Source organism: Perissodus microlepis, chromosome 9 (assembly GCF_051167445.1).
Source record: "Perissodus microlepis isolate ML-2025 ecotype Zambia chromosome 9, ASM5116744v1, whole genome shotgun sequence".
Taxonomy (NCBI): Eukaryota; Metazoa; Chordata; class Actinopteri; order Cichliformes; family Cichlidae; genus Perissodus; species Perissodus microlepis.
The window spans coordinates 19,202,550-19,222,274 of NC_140469.1; the positions used below are offsets into that span (position 1 = coordinate 19,202,550).

A 19,725-nucleotide genomic window follows, 5' to 3' on the forward strand; every position below is an offset into this window, starting at 1 on the left:
AGAAATAAAAACCATTTCTCTCCAAAGCTACCAACTAGGTTGGATTTGTCAGCGTCTCAAAATTAGGATTAAATTGAGCAGTCAGATACTATTATCAGACAGACGTAGAACCAACATAGCTGTACTGAGGCACGTGAAAGACTACGCACTGTCCTGTACTATATACTGAAAGCTGCTGGTTAGAAACTTTTAGGATATGTACAGACCCTGTTGATGAATTTACCTAAAGCCTTCAGGAGCTCTTCCCGGACCGCTGAGGTGAATTTCCTCACGAGACAAAGTGTTGTCACAACTGCAAACAGCAGGTTGTACGAAAGGACGATGTAAAAGTTTCCCAGCCAATTAAATCTGCCAAAGTCTCCCAAAAGATCAAACCTGGTGATGCCTGTGAAGGACAGAGACACACACAGACACACACGCACACACACACACACGCGCGCACACACAGACACACACACGGACACACACACAGAATATAACTGGGTTACAAATGAGGTTGACATTCATTCAAAAATGTGCAATTTCTTACTCAGAACCGTGACCTTTAATAACTCTTCACACAAAGCTGTGATAACCAAGAGTCGAAATGTTTTCTCCTCAGCTGAATTCCACAAAATAAACAAAACCCTGAGAAAAATGAAGTTCATCTTTCCAAGGCTCCTTCTGACAAGACAAGTATTGTTCATAAGAATTCTTCCTAACAAAAGCACAAGGCTGCAGCAAACTTATGAGCCTCTTTGAAAATGTCATTCTCCCCAGGCCCATCTTTTTCAAAAAGGAAAAAAAAAAAAAAGAAAATAAAAATCTGAAAAGGGGGCTTATATACAAAAACAATTTAATATGGATTACAGGAATAAATACATTTCTGACTTGTAATAAAAAAAACTACTTGTAATAGCGTTGGTGCACTTTGGGTCCGAGACCAGCCCCCTGTGTTGTAAGGTGGTACAAAAACAACTACTTCAAGAACTCCACAGATTCACACCACTAGTCTTCATGCATGCAATTCTAATTTCTGTTGACAAATCTGCACATTTCCAAGCAGATTTACGCCCAAATCTGAAAAAATAAATAAATAAACAAATCAAACAAAAACTAACCTACATTAGGTATTTCCACCCTCTTCAATAACCTATTGCGAAGACAGAGCGTGCCTACTGAAATCTCAAACACTATGGGCAATTCATATTTGTCCAATCTCCCCTGTAAGGTCAACTCATGAACCTCTAGACCACTTTTAGCACTGCTGCCACACTGCTGTGAATATGTCATCATGACCTTTGTGCATTGTTCGTCTTCAATTTGTCTCTATCGACGGCCACATTAACACGGTTTACGTTAATGAACTGATATTTCAGCTGTGTTTTACCATTTTGCCACACTGACGGGAATCCAGTGTCCAGTGCAGAGGTATAGTGGTCAGATCACGACTTCAGGGAGTGATCTTAAAATTGACCACGCTAAAAGCGATCCGGAGTTACACACGAGACGGCCTTGAAGGGAGGTCATCCAAATGTACAGCGTGTAAGAATTCTAATTTGGTTTGGACCAAAGCAATTTCACTCAGGCTTGGGTAAACATCCACTGACCCACTGCATGGCAGAGTTGCCGCTTATTTTTATCACTTGGCTGCATCTTGGTTAATGTGAGCACAATTCTCTGAGGAACATAAAAGGATGGCGAGCTAATTATAGCAGCAAAGGTGGCTTGCAGGTGGACTTCATCTCTCCTTCAGACAAAGACAAAGGAGCTCCCTCTTAGCTCTACACTGCCAGACCAATTTCAAACCATCTGTCACAGCTGATCACATGCAGCTTGGAAAGCCATCAACACCCTTTTGTTTTCCTGCTTATCCATCCATGCGTTCATGCACTCTAGCTGCGCCATCCCACAGAGTACTGTGGGGAGATAATTAAGCTTTCAATAACCTGTGTGTACAGATCTGTTTAATGTTATTAAATCATCTTCTCCTATGTTAATTTTGCATGCAACATTGATGAAGGAAATTACTGCATCAATATTTAAAGTCCAAGTACCATAACGGTATCCTGTCCTGCTATCTGTAAGCAGAAATCACATTGACATGCATCAGACTGAGGAAGCCCAAGTCCCTGGACATTCAACTTCTCCTGTAACATCTTCACAACCTCTGTCATCAATTAGATTGGGCAATCGATTCAGCGTCTGGAGAGATGTATTTACAGCCGCAGTAAGCGGTTTGGCAAGCATCAAGGACCTTTAACAAAATTGCTTGAGAAAAGATGGGGAGAGCGATGATGGAGACCCCAGTCAATACAGCTAGCCACCGTGGTCAGGCTAAATTCATTTCTAATGCCAAAGGTTTTAAACTTGGGTTAGTAATGTGAGAAAATCTAATTGAGGGTTTCAAAAAAACCCATTTCAGTCTCTGAAATGTCAGTAGGGAGATGGAGACATTATCATGCTGCTGTTCAGAGCCATCAGGACGTTACACTGCGTTTCCATCTTCACTCTGACCCTGCCTCGACTCAGCAGAGACCAACATGTCATGCAGAATTTGTCAAAGTTTCAAATATGAATTGGTGCAAAGTAAAACCCAGCCATAACATCTGGTGATATTACCATTAATCAAGCTGGATTTGATGGTGATGCAGCTTAAAGTGCACAGAGAGAGACATTAAAGTTCACCCAAACATGTGTAACCTGCAGAGGTGGGAGGGGAGGGTGGAGCTGGTTGTGATGTGCATTTGGTGTAACTAAACATTTGTTACTACACTATTAAATATGCTGCGTGCTCTAGCACAATTCCCTTATCTCTTACACAGTGCATATTTACCACCCACCGACATAAAAACGCCTCACGTCAACACACGAAACCCTTTCTTGTCTCTTAACATCTCACTTCGTCACACTCAACTCTTTGCACGTCTTTTTTTATCTTGTGCTGAGCGGCCTTTTCTCTTCAACTCTGTCTCATGCATTTATTCCTTTTCATCCATTCAGTGTCACAAAGCAGAACCTGTTGATATTTTGTAAAGCTCCCAGTGAGTCACTGTATGCTCACTCCATCCTATTTTCCCACTCTGTTGCTCTCACACATACTTGTACACACACGCGCGCACACACACACACAAAAGTAGTGCTATTTAAACAGCTGTGCTCTGCACTCTGCATGTTTATTAGTGCCATTGTGATGGTGCTACTCCTGTCATTTTTATTCTGCCTGCACTCTTTTCTAACATCACCATGAGAGACTGTAGGAGAATTCAACTCCTGTGACCTGGTGTTGGTGGTAACAATGAAAATTGTTGTGGGAGAGGAAGATTTAATCTTTCTTCTTGTTTGTGCCAAGGACACAATGACAGCTCTGATAAGTCTGTAACCTACATTTCAATCATTCAGTCGTAACACAGCAAAAATACCAGCTTCTGTAAAGCTCACTAATGAGCATGCTGTATCTTGTTTCTTTCATTAACAAAGTCTGTTTTTGGTTTTTGGGCAGAAATATTTCTTGTCTGTTCTGCATGTTCAGATTATAAAAGGAGATACAGTATGCTGGTCTCAGCCAGGATAACCCTGAAAGAGAGGTTTTGATCTCTTTCAGGTTTTCCTTGATAAACAAGCAGTTGGAACTTTTGCATCTTTCATTTGGCAGTGAGAGTGGACATGCTTATAACGAGGACAAGCCATAGACCAAAGGTAGTCTGGGAACCCATCAGGTTGCCAATAAGTTTGTTCTTTACACACCGGAAGCACCAACTGGGATAGAGGATAACTGATACCATGACCGAACCCTGTTCTGTCCACCAGAATGGATCTGGATAATTTAAAAAAAAAAAAAAAAAAAAAAAAGCTAACAGAAAACAAACTGATCTGTAAATGATAGCTGTTTATAGAGATTACACCAATGGGCCTTACTGTCGACCGCTTTCTTTTTTAGACCATTATCCTTTCTTTGAATGCAGAGTTTCTTTTTTTCCCCTTCCAATCTGTATTTCTATCAGTGTAGTTCCTGTCCCTGGTGCTACCTTTTCTGCCCTCTTCAAATCTGGAAAACCAATTGCTGCTGGTTGCACATTGCAAAAAGGTTGGCCTGTTCACAATATTTAAAACTCTGGTATAAATCAAGTTGGATTTTCCCAGCCTTGCATGTCCTCCCAAATTCCAGCTTTGAATCACAAAAACTGTAGTGTTGGTTGGTGGATTCTCACTTCTTTCAGACAGAGCAAGGCTAGCTGTTTTGTCCCTTTAACCCTCGATTATACTTTCCACATCCAGGAGTCCGCTTTGGTCCGCTCAGGTCAGAGTGGCAAATTTCATCAGACAGTGAGCACAAGGGTCAATGCAGATATCCATGTGTCACCACAAACATTGGTCAAGGGAGAATTTATATTACAATGCATCAACTACACATGCACCCTAGGTAGTGGACTTCAAGTACAACAGGAAGAACTACCCAGCTGTCAGTGTCCACAATGGACAATAATCAGGGACTTACATTTTCAAGCTATCAAACTAACAAGCTACAGCTTCATATTTAGTGGGTGGACTTGATCACCCACTATCAATGTTTTCATCTAATTCTAAAAAAATGTCCTTTCTTTTTGAAAGTTGTCAAACTGCTGCTATTTAATCATTTAATGTGTCTACAAAAAATTGGCTCTGAATGAAAAAAGAAAAAGCAAGCTGCACTCACTCTCCTTACCGCAGGCAAAAGAAAATACAAAAACAAAACACTCACATGAAAAAGCATACTCACCTAGTGTTCTGGACATCACTGGCAAGGCTGAGCTCAGCACCAGGATGGAGACACAGCAACCAATGATCTGCAAATAAGACCAAATAATCAAACCTCCGATTTTAGAGCTCTCAACAAATTACATGCAATTTATAGCGAGTGTGAAGCAGAAAAAGCACCCATTGCACCAGCAGTTTTAGCCGTGATGTGCCCACACACATACACACCACTTGATGATAAATTGGTTCCACATATTATACAATTAGTACCTCTGAAGATGCTCATTATGAGGTTCCCTCTATTGTCCTTTCAAGTCCTTTCACTGAAGCATCATGCTAGTTAACAAGCCTCACCACTCCCAAACTCATTACCAAGTGAATAGTTGCCACCCAGCCCCCTTCTCCCCCTAAGAAAAAAAAAAAAAAAACTCACTCTCCCTCTGATGTACAAGAAAAGAGCTTGCACTTTGCTGGTGTTTACGCAACTTACAAACAAATATTGAACAGATCAACTAAGGCCATTGAGGGGCCCAGAGGAAAACATTAGTGAGCAGCAGGGACAGAGAAGACAGGAAGGCAAGAGCAATGAAGACAGAAAAAAAAGACAGGGGAAATAGATGAAACACAGGAGGGGGCAAACACATCAGCACCTTAGGAGCAATTTCAGCACCCTTGCCCCCACTTCACCCCACTCCCTGCCTTTCTATCCCATCTTTACCGTTGTCATGGTTGTGTCATCCTTCCTGGGAGTGAGTCCCTCAAAGACACGCAGACTGTAGAAGCCAACGACAGAAGACACCATCAAGTAGCTGTTCAGCAAATCAATCAAGGAGCAAAAACACCTTGCTGCAAGTAGAAAGCAGCTTTTCTTTGAGTCAACTTTTTATGTGTCAAGGCTCAACCTTTTCAGGTATCATAAAGGGTGATGAAACAACGCAACATGTTTTCCGGAAGGTGTTCAGCTCAACTATGTCCTGGGTAAACAAAGCTGCCTTGGCAATGTTGCTCTTGGCCATGGAGCATGTTACTCAGGCCACAGACAAAGGGGAGGTCACTGAAAGGATACAATATGAGGACAATCTCCAGCACTGCCTGAGCCACACCAAATGTGGACAAAGAGGTGTTCCCAATGGCTCGATCCTAGAAGAGAGAGACAAATAGGAAAACAGGGATATTAAACATCCTACACTACCCTTCAGACTAAAACAGATCACAAAAATGACAACACTTGGTGTTGTGTACGACTGCAGACATGAGCAATTACAGAAGACTTGCAAAAGTAAGTACGTGGTGCACGAAGAATTTCCCTACTTGAGAAAGACAGAATCAAATTGGCTAAGTAATGAATGGAACAAGATGAAAGAGGCTCTTCGCAAATCACTGTCGACCATACAATATGTGAACAGGTGTTCAAACAAAAACGGCACATTGCTTACGGTAAGAAGAGCGTACAGGCTGAAAGCATGCCAAAAACATAAAAACAACTAAACAAATCCTTTAGCAAATACACTACGCGAACCCCCTCACCCATCCTCACCCATCCTCACCCCCTCCAACCCCTAAGGCCTTTTGAAAGTGGAGCAGGAAAAAGACATACATCCACATACACAGCACATACCAAGCATCTGAGTTGTCAAATGCCAAATATTTGCTTTTTTCAGACTTGGCACCCAAGACGATCCTCCAGAGGATTTGTACATTGAATGGGGGTATCTACAGTACTTCACACAAAGTTACCTAAAACTCCCCTAAAAGTGTTTGCTGCAAATTCAGATTCTTGTAGTTAATGGCATGCTGATACAATAAACATATCTTAACAGAGCTGTGCAGCACTAATCCAGTCATTTTAATTTTTTTTTTTACTCCAAATCATAGAGTACTGCATGTACAGTTAGAGTACAGAAGTGCAAGGCAAATGTGCTGTTACTCGTCATGCAATATGCACCTACAGCATATTAAACTGCACAGCATATATTTGGTGTGCTGCCGTGGTTTCTGTTTGAGATTTGCATTTGTATTCTTTTTCCCTTTCCCACTTTAAGGGTCTTTATCTTGATTTGTTTTGTAAAACGGGCTGCAGGGGAAAAAAGGAAAGCCTGGCAGGTTGTTTCATGCCTTTTTATGCAACTGTCATCCCTGGGAGCTTACTGCAGAGCCATGGTGCAGTGCCCTCTCTCTCTTACACAGAGAATTAGCAGCATTAGCAGACAGAATCTGATGTCATTTATTAATGGAGGGAGGGCAGGCATGCATTAAGATGGCGTGTGCACTCGCAATAAGCATGCACGTGCGTACACAGGACACCTAGCTTCTGCTGTGCACCTCCTTTCCATTCGTCTTTACATTCCGGTAGCAGAAAGAGTGACGGCTCGTGTGATACTGTATGTGAAAGAGAGGGATAGGGGTCCATAGAGGGAAGGGTCTATGTTCCAGTCAACTCACACTGCACATTAAGACTGCATATTGAGGCTGATGAGGCCGTCAATGCCATACATACATCTATACTTCACATTCTTACTTTGTACTAAGTTTTTTTTTTTAAATTGTATTTAATTTGATTTTATTAACACAGCTACACATGCACCCTATGATTAACATATTTGAAGGCAATCCCGTGAAATATTCTCATATTTTTCATCTTTCGTATAGCCAAAGCCATGTCCTACTCATGTATCCAGCTGCCAACAACCTAATTCCAACCTATAAAAAATCTAAACAAGTGGGAGAACAAACTGTTCAGATCTCTGAAGTTGCTTGTGCCCATGTAACAATCTTGAAACAGCAACTGTGTTTCAAAGTTTACTTTTACAGTCATACTCATTTAATTTTATTTTATTTACATGGTGCCAAATTTAATAACAGTTGCCTTATAGCACTTTAAATTGTAAGGTAAAGACACTACAGTAATTCAAAGAAATCCTGCCTCCACCCACCCACCCCACTAAGTAGGCACTTTGCAAAAGTGGGAAGGAAAATCTCCCTTTTAACAGGAAGAAGCAGGCTCAGGGAGGGGTGACCGTCTGCCGCAACCAGTTGGAGTCTGAGGGGGTTTAAGTGACAGACATTTGTAATCCATACATTTCACCGAACTATGAGAGGCTGCCGTCATTTAATCTTACAGAATTTCTGAAATGTAAATATTAAATATACATATAATAAGCAACAAGCAAAGACTTAATATTCACATACATTTCCAGATTTTTAGATAATCTTAAAGCCAGTTATAAAGTGAAAAGGGTGTCTGGAGATGGGAGGTCAAGTTGTTAAATACATGCAAGGATAAATGCGTTTGTATGTCCTCTCTGTGCCTATGTGGACTCTCTCCAGGTACTCTGGCTTCCTCCCACAGTCCAAACACATGCATGTTGGGCTAACTGATAATTCTAAACTGGCTGCAGGTATTCATGTAAGCGTGAACTGTTGTCTATCTCTACGCAGTCGCACCGCGACAGACTGGTGACTAGTTTTGGGTGTATTCTGCCTTTTGCCCCACAACAGCTGGGACTAGCATGACCCAGATCTGGACAGGCAGAAGATGGGTGGATGGCTGCAAGCCTTTGTGCATTTGGACAAGGGCAACTTTAGTTGGGTGAGAATTACTGTCCAGCCACAGTAATTGCCTGTTTTGCAAAATAGAGTGTCAAGTGCAGTGGCCACCAAAAAGAAGGGCCTGTAGTAACAGTTTTATTGGTGTCTCTAAGTGCTTGTTCATAAAGCTGTAAATCCCTCTGTCCTATGACAGAGGCAGTGCCAACTTCTCATCTATAGCCACCTGCATTTCCTCTCTGCTCGTCATCCTTTTCTTTCCCTACTCCTTGTTATCCTTCTCTATACCCATCCACTGCCCTGTAAAGCTGAGCGGTACACTGCTCAGTATTCTAAAGACTACAGCAGGATGCTTAGCTGGAAGGGAAGACAAACACTGACAGGGCACTTCTATTGTGCTCTACTCCCATAACAATCAGGGCCTCATTTGACTTTCCCACAGTCTGAGTCTCTCTTGCTCTGGCAGTACCTTGTCGAGATGTCAAACCTCTCTCTCCCCTCTTATATCACATTCTCTCTCCCCTGTCGTTATCTTTTTCCAGACAGAGGGCAGAGGGAATTTCTGTGCCAGAGGGGCACAGTCTGAGAGTTAGAGGATAAGGTTAAAGAAGCATGATAGATGATCTCATATCAGTATTGATTGTTTTAGGAAGATGAGATGGCCCCTCCTGCTCGTAGATTTGTGAGATCAGAGGTGTGGCATCCATCCAGCTCAACATAAAGCATAAACCATTTAGTGAGGCCATACTGTCAGGGAGGACAGCTTCAAGCTACATGACAAGTGTAATTTGGGGGATTTTCTGCAATGTGTCATGCCAAAGAAAACATCTCTGCTCAATAAAATAATTGGAATGTCGAGGGCAGCTCTGTCAGATGCCCGCGAGATGCAAAATGAAATGAGGGAGAAATAGGATACATTATGTTGCCCCTTTTCAGACAAGAATGCAACCACAACTGCGCACACATGCAAGCACACACATGCACGCATCTCTGTCACTGCAGATGAGATGAGATACAAGGAGCTTAAAACACATTGCATGTTAGGCAGAGATGAGAATCTCAGAGCCATTCCACACTTGGTGGAATGGCTGTTTCACAGTAAGAGCCCTTCACTTGCCCCCGTCTGCATTTGCACAAGGGAGGAAAAGCAGCTTATTCACCCACTGAGGGCAGGAGACACATAGCAACCTCATTGAATTTGCACACTGCTGTGAAATGACTTTGAATGAGCTTCCAAAACAAAACCAGAGCCACAACGTTGAAGCCTGATTAACATCTGGTCCAGTCTTTTCTTCCAACGTGCACCTGAGCATATCTGGAATTTGATTTATGTCTCCGCCAGGGACAGGGCAGGCCTGATAGGCAAGCCCTACTGCAGTTTACATTCTAGGTGTGTGATGGTGTGAACGCAAAAGCCTAGTTAGACAGAAGGCTTACTGTGGATCCCTTGGGCATGGCAGTCTCATCTACTAGAAGATAAAGGATGTTCAGTGCCACCAGAAGAACAGAGATTGTCTGCAGACATAGAGGAAGACAAAAATTTGTTCACACATGGTATAATTATACAAAGATTGATCAAATCCTCCAAGTATCCGGTATCATGATATAATTGAATGCATAATAACAATCTTGTAACTGTAAACTGTGCCAAAATTGAGCTTCTCAAAACTTAAACAATTTAGGGGTTGTGCGATGCATGTGCCATGCCTTGCACATGGCCTTTCTACCTTATCTAACAGTATCAGACGACATAAACAGTATTCACACACTGTAATTTATTTAAAATCACTGTTGTTGTAGGTTGGTATTCAGCATTGTCTTAAAACATCCATTAAACAAAAGTAGTTTCCCCACCCAGACTCTGTGGGAAAAGATGGATTTTGAGGTACAGTGTTACTCCCAGTGGATACCAGCCAGGCTGTAAACGTCATGAGCAAACAGTGTGGGCCTAATGATAGGTCAATCTTAACACTCACCGTTCCTGTGAGCAGGATCAGCATCACTATGGGATACAACAAGTTCTTCTCCCACCCCGATGCCTTCTTTCTTCTCTCTGCGAGGACATGAAAGTGCAACAAAGAGTGAGTTTATTTATTTTAAGAAATGTATGTACGATGAACTAAACTCCTCCATTACACTTTCCACTACTTGTTAATTAATCAGCTCATCAAAGAACCTACTGCAACCACAAGCCCTCTGGCTTTATTTACAGGGTTTGTACCGCTTTGTTTAGTAAAACATATCGCGAGTGTGTGGGCTGAGCACAATCTCAGCTCTCATCGCAACCACCCCACCTGCAGGTAATATACATTTCATAACCTTCAAAAATTACACTCTTCCTCTGTAATTAGCCACACTCATCATTGCCTTAATTAATGGAAAAAATAATAATAACTCCTGGATGAAAAGAAATGCTCCAAAATTAATTTTATGATTTATATTTAGGAGAAAATACGTATGCATGTGCTGGGCGACTTATGCCTCTCATTCTTCTAAGCCAGATGAAACATTTCAGCTTTATATGTACCTCGTATTTCAACGGCTCATTCATCATGTTTATAGACTTTGCTGACAGCCCATGGACCACAGGCACTATGTCTTACAGACATCAACTGTCCTCTTACAATGTGTATGTGACTGCCCTTTAGTATTTGCTATTTTGACTTCTTTCTCCATTTCCAACCTTGTTACTCCTCCTTATTCTCAAAGTGCATCCACCCAGCCTGCCCAAGAAGTTTGCCAAGTGCACTTTATATGCACCATCCTTCTAAATTAATGACATCACTAAAAGGCTTGGTACAATATAAAGTTTGCATCTTGTCCAATATCCTAAGTGCCTTTGTGCTCTCCTACCCCTCCTACCCTGCTCCCCAAAAGGCTCAGGCTTCATTTATAATATCCTAAAATGGATGGGAAATTATCAGGCAGTTCTGGTCCAAGTCCAAATTAAGAAATTAAGGCAGATGAAGAGAAAGCGGCTGCCTGTCAGCAATATGCAAAAAGCTAAGCTAACGTCTGTGGCATATATTTCCATGGCAATTCAAGGTCTTACGCCAAAATCTATTTGGCAGCTGAACATTATATAATATAACTGTAATACCAATAACAATAATAATGATAATAAACCTAATTTACATAGAACATCGGAAACAAAGCTTAGAAAAAGAAAACTGGACTTTCAACAGAACAGACAGAATTGTGTAAAAGTTAAAGCAACAGAAGGTGCGAGATGCAAAACAGAAAATGAAGAGAAATGATGCATATCATATAAGGAATAAAACCAAGGGAACAGAAAGAATAATAATTTAAAAAACAACTCAAATGAAAGGCAGCGAGAGAGACAGCGAGAGAGTATAAAAACTACCACATACACATACTTACCCAATTTATTCCTCTGATTTCTAATATTGTCCAGTTCTTTGTTGAGCTGGTGAGCAAAGCTCCCTCTGGTATAAGCGTGTGTGGAAGACCCTGTGAAAATAAAAATATTCAAAATCTCTGAAACGTGCTGTATGAGCACATGTTGTGTAGGGATAATATAGAGCTATGTTTCTTCTCTTAAAATTTTTTATTTCACAGAAGACAAAGAAAAAAACGATGCCCCTTTTGAAAGGTTTGGCTTTTTTGCTTTGTTAAAACAACCTAAATGACTATCAACAGCAAAAATAACTCACTGTTTTTGTTGCAGCTATAATGTTGTTTAAACAGACACAAAGCTCCTCTTTTGGACACCATAACTTGAAAAAAAAATAAAAAAATCTTCTCTCTTTTTTTTTTTTTTTTTTTTTAAACTTCCCTCAAATACTTAAATAGACGGAGAGGATGTTAACCTCTCCCTGTATTCATCCTACCTCAGCATATGGTATTTGACTTGTCTTTATTAAGCAATCCCATCAAAACAAGTAATCCTGCACAGAAAATAACAACGTGATCTCAAACAAGTAAAAATAATCTCTTGTGTCAGGAGCTGTCTAGCACATGCCACAACTGGTTGAGTGGGCTGGATAAGACAGCAAGGGATTCTCCAGGAAAACCACAAGGCCAGCTCATTTAAGTCTAATTTATCTATTTTACTCTGTTTTCCTTCCAGCTTGACGCACTATCACAGAGGCCCCTCGAAGCCAAAGTGGAAGAGTATCCATTTGCATCCCCTCGGGTGATTGGCAGATCAAGACCAATTAGTTCAGTGTTACACCGTTACTAACGTGCAGTAAAAATACCATCTTTCATCTTTGTTACAGGAGTGAAGGACCAATCACTTTGATCAGACCTTCTTCTTCCCTCTGTTATTATGTCACGCCCTGTCTGGATGGGTTTAAGTAAGTAAAAGAGGGTGAGATAGACGCAGAGGTGGAGAGTTAGCAGTCTATGCCCGTCTAAGGATCTGAGCAAGGGAAAGTTTGAACCCTCCAAGCAAATACGCTCGGAACACAACAGGAAATGTCATAGATAGTTCATAGATAGTTCATAGATAGTTCTCTTTTTTCCAGAGACAAACTGAACACTTTGCCTTGGGGGAGCCAAATCTGTTCAGCTGCAAGTGAACTTATCCTTTACCTACGTGCACTGCGTATTTGAACAAGGCCTGACGCATCACTGGCACATATAAATCCTTGCTGAAATTTAAAAAAAAAAAAAGTTTGTGTGGGGTTTTTTTTCTTTTTTAAAACCATCCATCCAAAACAATACTTTACACTGAAAACAAAGGACAATAAAATCGATTGTTCAAAGCAGAGAAAGGGAAATGCTTAGATTTTCAACTGCAGTATCTTCAATGACATCACTGCAAACCGAAGTTAAATATATCCTTCTACTCCTTCTGCTGGCAGCGTCAAGTATAAGACTGAGTTACAGCAAGGCAGAGATGCTGAGTGGGGCTTCTGGCAGTCAGGAAGGCCTGGAGTAATTCAACATATCCTCTCCAACCTTCTCCACAGTCAAAAAATTACGTCATTCACAAATATGCTAAACACCATGCTGAGACAACAGAGGCACTGGCAAGGTCATTGTGCCGCATAGCATCTGGACGAGTGCTCTGTTTTCAGCACATCAGGGTGGTGAGAGGGCAGTCTGTACAAGTGTGTGCATCGCTTTGCCTGTATTGCAGTATATTTATGTGTGCCTGGTGCTGTTTTAATATATTCTGTTCTTCACTATGAAACTACTGAAACAGTATATAAACTGGTCCTTGTAAACTTTGACAAGCACAAATACAAGTTTTTTTAGCCTCTCACACATCTACCATGTGTATGGAGACCTGCAACATCTGGCAGTACAAAGGACAGTTTAGGATTATGTAGCAACAGAAGTGAAAGGCTTGTTATGGAACTAAAAACTGAATTCAGTTACTTTCTGTAACTGAGGCAATGCAATCAATAGTGTCAACAGGACGTTTTATATTTACTGTGTCTCTCCGACATCATAAAAAAACCAAAAAAACATTTATTTCTGATACAATGCACCATTATTCTTGAACCTTGGTTCACATTGGCTGCACATAGCAGCCATCACTAGGTGCTCCTTTTGAAGCAATGTTGATGGATCTACAGCTTTGACTTCTATATCTGGAATCTGAGAAAACTATTGTGAAAACACAGTGTACAGGAATTAAGATATAAAGACCACTGTAATTTCTGCTTTAGCACAACAGTAGCAACAGTGATGATAGAGACGAACAAGGACTTTGTTAGGAATTCAACTTTTTGAATGTCAGCTTCTTGAAACCCATCTATTAGTTTTTGGGGCTTTTTTTCTGGTTATAAATGGAATAGTTAAAAAGCCCATCAAAGAAAACACAGATTACTGGTAATCAGACTTTATCATTGGGGTTTGCATACAGAGATAAACGAGTGGAGTAATAAAGTCAGTATCTCTTGCTTTGCTCTGACCTTTTTTTCTTTAAAGTTTGAACATAGAGAAAGTTGAAGAGCAGCAAGAGGAATCGCAGGCTGACTCCATCCTGACTTCTGTGTCACCAGACTACTTGTGCAGTTGGGATAAATTCATCACCCTGTATACATTTAAAAGCAATATAGTAGGGGTGCAACAATGTGTTATTACTTGTAACAATTGCTAAGCACCATCCATCTTTTCTCTGGACATTCTCCTTTTAGGTTCATTACGCTCGTTACAAGAAAAGCAGACACACATTGCTAATGAGCCGGTTTAAACCACAATGTCGTCATCAGCAACACATAAACTACCAACATGTCATTACAAATGGGCAATTTCATGCCACAGGAGGACAACAAAGGACCAGACATGTAAATAAACATGAATGCATCAACTGATTAGGCTCAACAGTCCACATCTACAAACACAAACTTTCTAAGATGATAATTTATTAGAGAGGCCTGATGCAAAGCGGACACCGGTGAAGCAAGAAGACAACATTGCTCGTCTTTGGAGTGTGTCCCGTGAACTGTTCCTGACCTGCTCTCTACTTAATGCCCTGAGCAGATCAAAGGAACCGCGCTTAGACGTTCAGTTTGCACCTAACTATGACCATGAACAATGAGTATTTGCATGTGCACATACTTGCATGCATATTGTATCTGCATAAAAACATTATGTCTGATAAGCAACGCTTTAAGCTTCACTGAACATTCCCCTTGCTTCTCTCTCCAATTCCCACCTCTCTAACAGACAAAAATGAACTGCAGCTTGTCCTTGGTACACATACTGGGATGTTGACCACTGTTTTGTTTTGTTTTTTGCCCCACCGTGACGTGTAAAGATCAAACGGTCCTGGAGATGATAAGGAACAGATTACAATTATTCTATCAGGTAGTTCAAAGCAGGGCACTGAGGAATGAGCCCTAAGAAACTGTACGCATTGGTGGCACTCTATGGAGGTGGCCGGCAAAGCGTTCAAAAACATGTGTTATCTAGGAGTGATCTCGCTTACCTCCCGGGTTTAAAAGGACACTCCTTTCTGTTCATTTACTCACATCTGTACACTTGGTTGCGTGCTTGAGTTAATATTAAAGTAGGTTTTGGAAACTGGCCGAAATACTTCCTGCTTTTTTTAAGATTATTTAACGTCAAACAAGGAATTTGGGAACACAGAGAGCTGGACGTGAAAAGGAAATGCAGGCTAAAAAAATATAACATCTTCAACATTCTTCAACACTTCAAACTTTCCCTAAAAAAAGCAGCACAAGGCTCCCGGTGTCCTCTCAGAAGAGTTATGGCTCTTTAATGTCTACAGCACCAAGCCCTTTCGTGAAAAATTTCATTTCCATCCTATTAAACAGGCTGCCATTCGAGGCCTGACATTAAATGTGGCAATCATGTCACCAATAATGGCAGCGGCAGTGGATTTTCTTAAGTGGATTCTTAAGAAAAACTTCCTAAACAAAATATGGTCCTTGCCATAGTGGCTGCTTTGACCTTAAGCAGAAAGTTATGAGAGTGTGACGGTGTCAGGGAAAAGCCAGTGACAAGTGTGTGTGAATTTTGTGAATGTCTGTGTGTGTCTGTGTGCCTAGCTGAATTTTCAATGCTAATTGATTCCAGCGTGGCCTACTCCATCACACCCAATAGGGCAGTCAACCCCTCCCCTCCCCTATAATGTGCCAACACGTCTCCCACAGACATACCGTTTAATCTCCTCTGAAGGGTTTCCTCCTGCAAATGGATGCAGTAAATCTGCTCATCCAGGTCCTCAAGGATCTAAAGGGGAGAGAGCAGAGTAGGAAGAGATGAAATGGGTTATAATTAGGCCCGAAGTGGGACTGGAGCAGTGGCAGATGGGAAGATGAGTTGGTGATGTATTTGTAGTCCTCTGTTGTGATTTTAAATGGCTAAATGAGACATCTTTCAGACAAGAAGAGCAGACTCGAGTCTGTCTGTAGAGACATTTTTTTTAAAGAAATCTGAACAACAACTGTTTAATAAACTCTTTTCCATTGACTTAACTTTTAGAAATGCAGTAAATACTTCATCCAAGTGATTACTTACTGTCGGCTTCACTAGCAACTGGCCCATGACGGTAAACATCCTGGACAACCCCACAGGAGTGCACACTACACAGGAGACAGGACAATGCGGTCAATTTGTTTAAATATAATAAAGGCATGTTTCCACATATAGGGTCTGGAACTTTTAGTTCAAACTTTTCTGAGGAAGTATAAAAAGTATCTTTTAGACAGTTGATTGTCCACAGTGGACACCAGGCGGCGACTCCTATGGTTACAAAAACACTTTCAGTTGTGCACAAGTGTAAAAGAACAAAGCCCTCAGCTTTCCCTTCAGTAACACTTCACTAATGCTCCTCTCTGAGGAGTTCATGTCAATAGTTTTGGTTCATACTGAGTGAAGCACATTCTAAGTTCTAAATTATCCAGGGTATGCTCAACTTGGCCATCAGAAGAGGGCCACCCCCATGCCCATCACATTCAAAACACCAAGCGGGCGATAGTGAAAATCCTCAACTCGAGGCTTTGAGTTATAAACCTGTGAACCAAGTTAACAGGAGTTTATAAAACCAAGAGGATAATATTAAGGTTTTCTACCTTGGCGTTGTAGCACCTTGGAGACTCAGTGGAATAGAAGTGGAGTGAAGCAATTTGTTGTATAGTCATACCCAAAAATAACATACAACCTGCCTAGCCTATAAGGGTGCTGAAACCATGGTGGAAAGAGAGCTTTGAGGTTTTCTTGTTTGTTCAGAAAAGTTTCAGGTACTTTGAGGGAAAACACTGCTCATAGAGATACATTTTCTATTTGCATCATTTTGTAAAATTATAAATACACTTACTTAGTAAAAGGAGTCCTCCCATCAGAGAAATACAGGAATAGAGGTATGGCAGGTAGAACTCCCAAAGATCTACAAAATATGTATACTTTTAGTAAAAATGAGACTTAGGAACAGCTCAACACTTTGGAAAATGCTCTGTATGGTTCTGATGCTTGAAGGGATTAAACAAGCCAAGATGTGTGTTCATTTGAGTTTTAGAGCTGCTAGAAATCTGATTTCCTTCCTAAACAAACTCTCAGCCTAGATTCATAGTTAATGCACCGTCAGATTGGTAAATCCTAAAACTATTCCTTTATTTAAAAAACCAAAACAATGGGTTTAAAATGACCAATCATGTAGAATATTACAAAAATCATACCATAGAGTGACTCCATACTGGCTGCATCATTATCAATGAGGGCTGATGCCACCCACACAATTCCAAGAATGAGCAATGCCAGGAGAAAGAGCATCACAAAGGTCTCCAAAATGCGTGCCTTAATGCCCTGACAGGAAAAAAGCAGGAATAAGAGAGAAAATTATTTCAATTAAAATAATGCATATAAAATCATAATGATGATACACAAAAGTTATATTATCAACCATGTCAAATTTTTACATTTACATATACTGGCCATTACAAAACAACAACAAAATTCACACAGGACCCAAATTCCCAGAGTTTTAGAAATATTAAATTTAGATTTAGTCAGTCTTTTAACTAAAACATTATTTAGTTTTAGTCATGGTTTAGGCCTCAAAATTCTTATATTTTAGTGAACTAAATATCTTAAGATTATTGTAGACTAAATCTAAAGTATAAAGTTCAAAAGTTTGTTTTATTTTTATTGGTGAGAGTTGCTCTACGTGGTTTACAAAGTGTCTCATTTTCCTCAACATCAAATGTGAAATGTGTCCATATGTCTACTATTCTCTTCCTCCCATGCATGGGACCATGCATGTTGGTGACTGATCAAATTGTGCACATCTAACCTGACTGCACGATTACTTCTGATTACTTCCAAACTCGTCCCGCCTTTCTACACACATTGATTAAATCTGATTGGACCTTGTCTCTCCATTTTCATCTCGTTTTCAATTCGTCGACTAAAGTGTGAATACATTTCATCATAGTTTTTGTCCTAGAGCATTAGTTTTTTTTTTTTTTTTATGTAGTTGTTTTTGTTAAAAGGAAAAAAAAAAAAAAAAGTTGTTGACAGAAACTGCAAAAATTTATAAGTCAACAAAACAAACACTGGTGCTTACAAAATATTTTCTTGGGATGTGTGTTTTTGAGCACACAAAAGGGCACAAACATGTCTCAAAGCTGACAGAGTGCTTCCACTTAGTGAAAAGGTGAAAGACAGAAGATGTGTCAGAAAAACATCAGAAGGTAATTTGCCAGAACGAGTTGGTAAAAAATGTTGGAGAGAGATGACAAATCTGTCAAATATGGTCTTGGTTCCGTTATGGCTATGACTGCTAACTGAACTGGCACGTTGGCATTTGATGACTTTATTCTTCTCGGGAGAAACAGGATTGATGCAGGGGTATGATGAAACCTTCTGTGTGCTCTGATTCAGCCAAAAGCACCAATCAATCAATGGACAACATTTCAATATCAGCAGCATAACACAGCTAAACATGCAACCAAAACATCAGCATGAGCTACACCTGCTGAGGACCACACTAAAACCGGGGAGCTCAGAAAACTACAAGATAATATTCAACATGATGCTTTGTTTGACCTTATATGTACCATGTAGTACTGTCTCCCACATATTTCTATTTTGCTATAACCCACCTCTAAATGAAGCCCTAATATGGTTCTCGTTAATTCAAGCAGAACATCTGTAAAACAAATCTGTATAAGTGTTCAAATACTTTGTATAGTCAGGAATGAACTTTAAAGGAGCTAGAAGTGCTGTTTCCTACATTTCATATTGAAACACTGAACAGGATTACTTTTACAGGAAACCTTGCTTCCACCCCTCCTCCTTCACTTAAACTAAACAGCATCATTTCCATTCACTCCACACAAACATAACATAAACGCTCTCATCCACTCCTCTGTAAAACAGCTCGTTTATATACACATATTGTGGTCTATAAAAATGGGTCCAACCAGGGATGGTGGTAGTAGAGGTAAAAATTAAAAAGAGGAGGGAGGAGGGGAGGGGTTCCTGGGGTGTTGCAAGGAGCATGAAGCCTGGCTGGGTCAGCTACTGTCTGCGATCAAGAGCAGACCTCCCATCTGGGGCCGATTAGGAGCTCCCTTAGCGCCACAGTCATGTCTCAGGCCGTGCAGAAGAGAGGGTTTGGGGTAATTTGGGTTTTCCGGGTCACAAACTGCTGAGTGGTTAATAAAGTCCTCCTGTACCTGTTCACACACAGTTTCCATAACCTCCCACCCCCGCTGGAGAGCTGAACTGTCTAGCACTGTAAGACAGATTGGTACTCTCATACGTCAGCTTAGGCTACCGGGCATGGGATAACAAGGGCTCTCTGCTTTTGAGCATTGTTTAAATTAGGTACATACGAGTAATTTGTTACCAGCTAACATAATGGCTGTGTGGGTGCTGTTCAGTATTTGCCAACAGGTACACTCGCTGTGTGGCTGCTGTTCAGTATTTGTCAACAGCTACATGGAAGTCCATGAATAATAATGAAGCCTATTTAAAGAGTGGAAATGGCTTTAATTCTTGAGATTAATTTTTTATTTT

The 19,725-nt window shown here is 40.7% G+C and overlaps 1 protein-coding gene across 2 annotated transcripts in view; it reads right to left on the reverse strand.

The window, feature by feature from the left end:
• The window catches only part of lmbr1 (limb development membrane protein 1), a 39,385-nt gene that overhangs the window by 2,836 nt on the left and 16,824 nt on the right, over positions 1–19,725 (reverse strand). For both annotated transcript variants that reach the window (XM_084939472.1, XM_084939471.1), the window contains 11 exons: positions 17,382–17,508; positions 17,024–17,092; positions 16,225–16,289; positions 15,864–15,936; positions 11,644–11,733; positions 10,239–10,315; positions 9,700–9,777; positions 5,783–5,856; positions 5,435–5,525; positions 4,739–4,805; positions 224–385 (listed from right to left, as the gene is read on the reverse strand). In XM_084939472.1, coding sequence (XP_084795598.1) covers positions 224–385; positions 4,739–4,805; positions 5,435–5,525; positions 5,783–5,856; positions 9,700–9,777; positions 10,239–10,315; positions 11,644–11,733; positions 15,864–15,936; positions 16,225–16,289; positions 17,024–17,092; positions 17,382–17,508 — 973 coding nt within the window. The remainder of the gene's footprint in view (positions 1–223; positions 386–4,738; positions 4,806–5,434; positions 5,526–5,782; positions 5,857–9,699; positions 9,778–10,238; positions 10,316–11,643; positions 11,734–15,863; positions 15,937–16,224; positions 16,290–17,023; positions 17,093–17,381; positions 17,509–19,725) is intronic.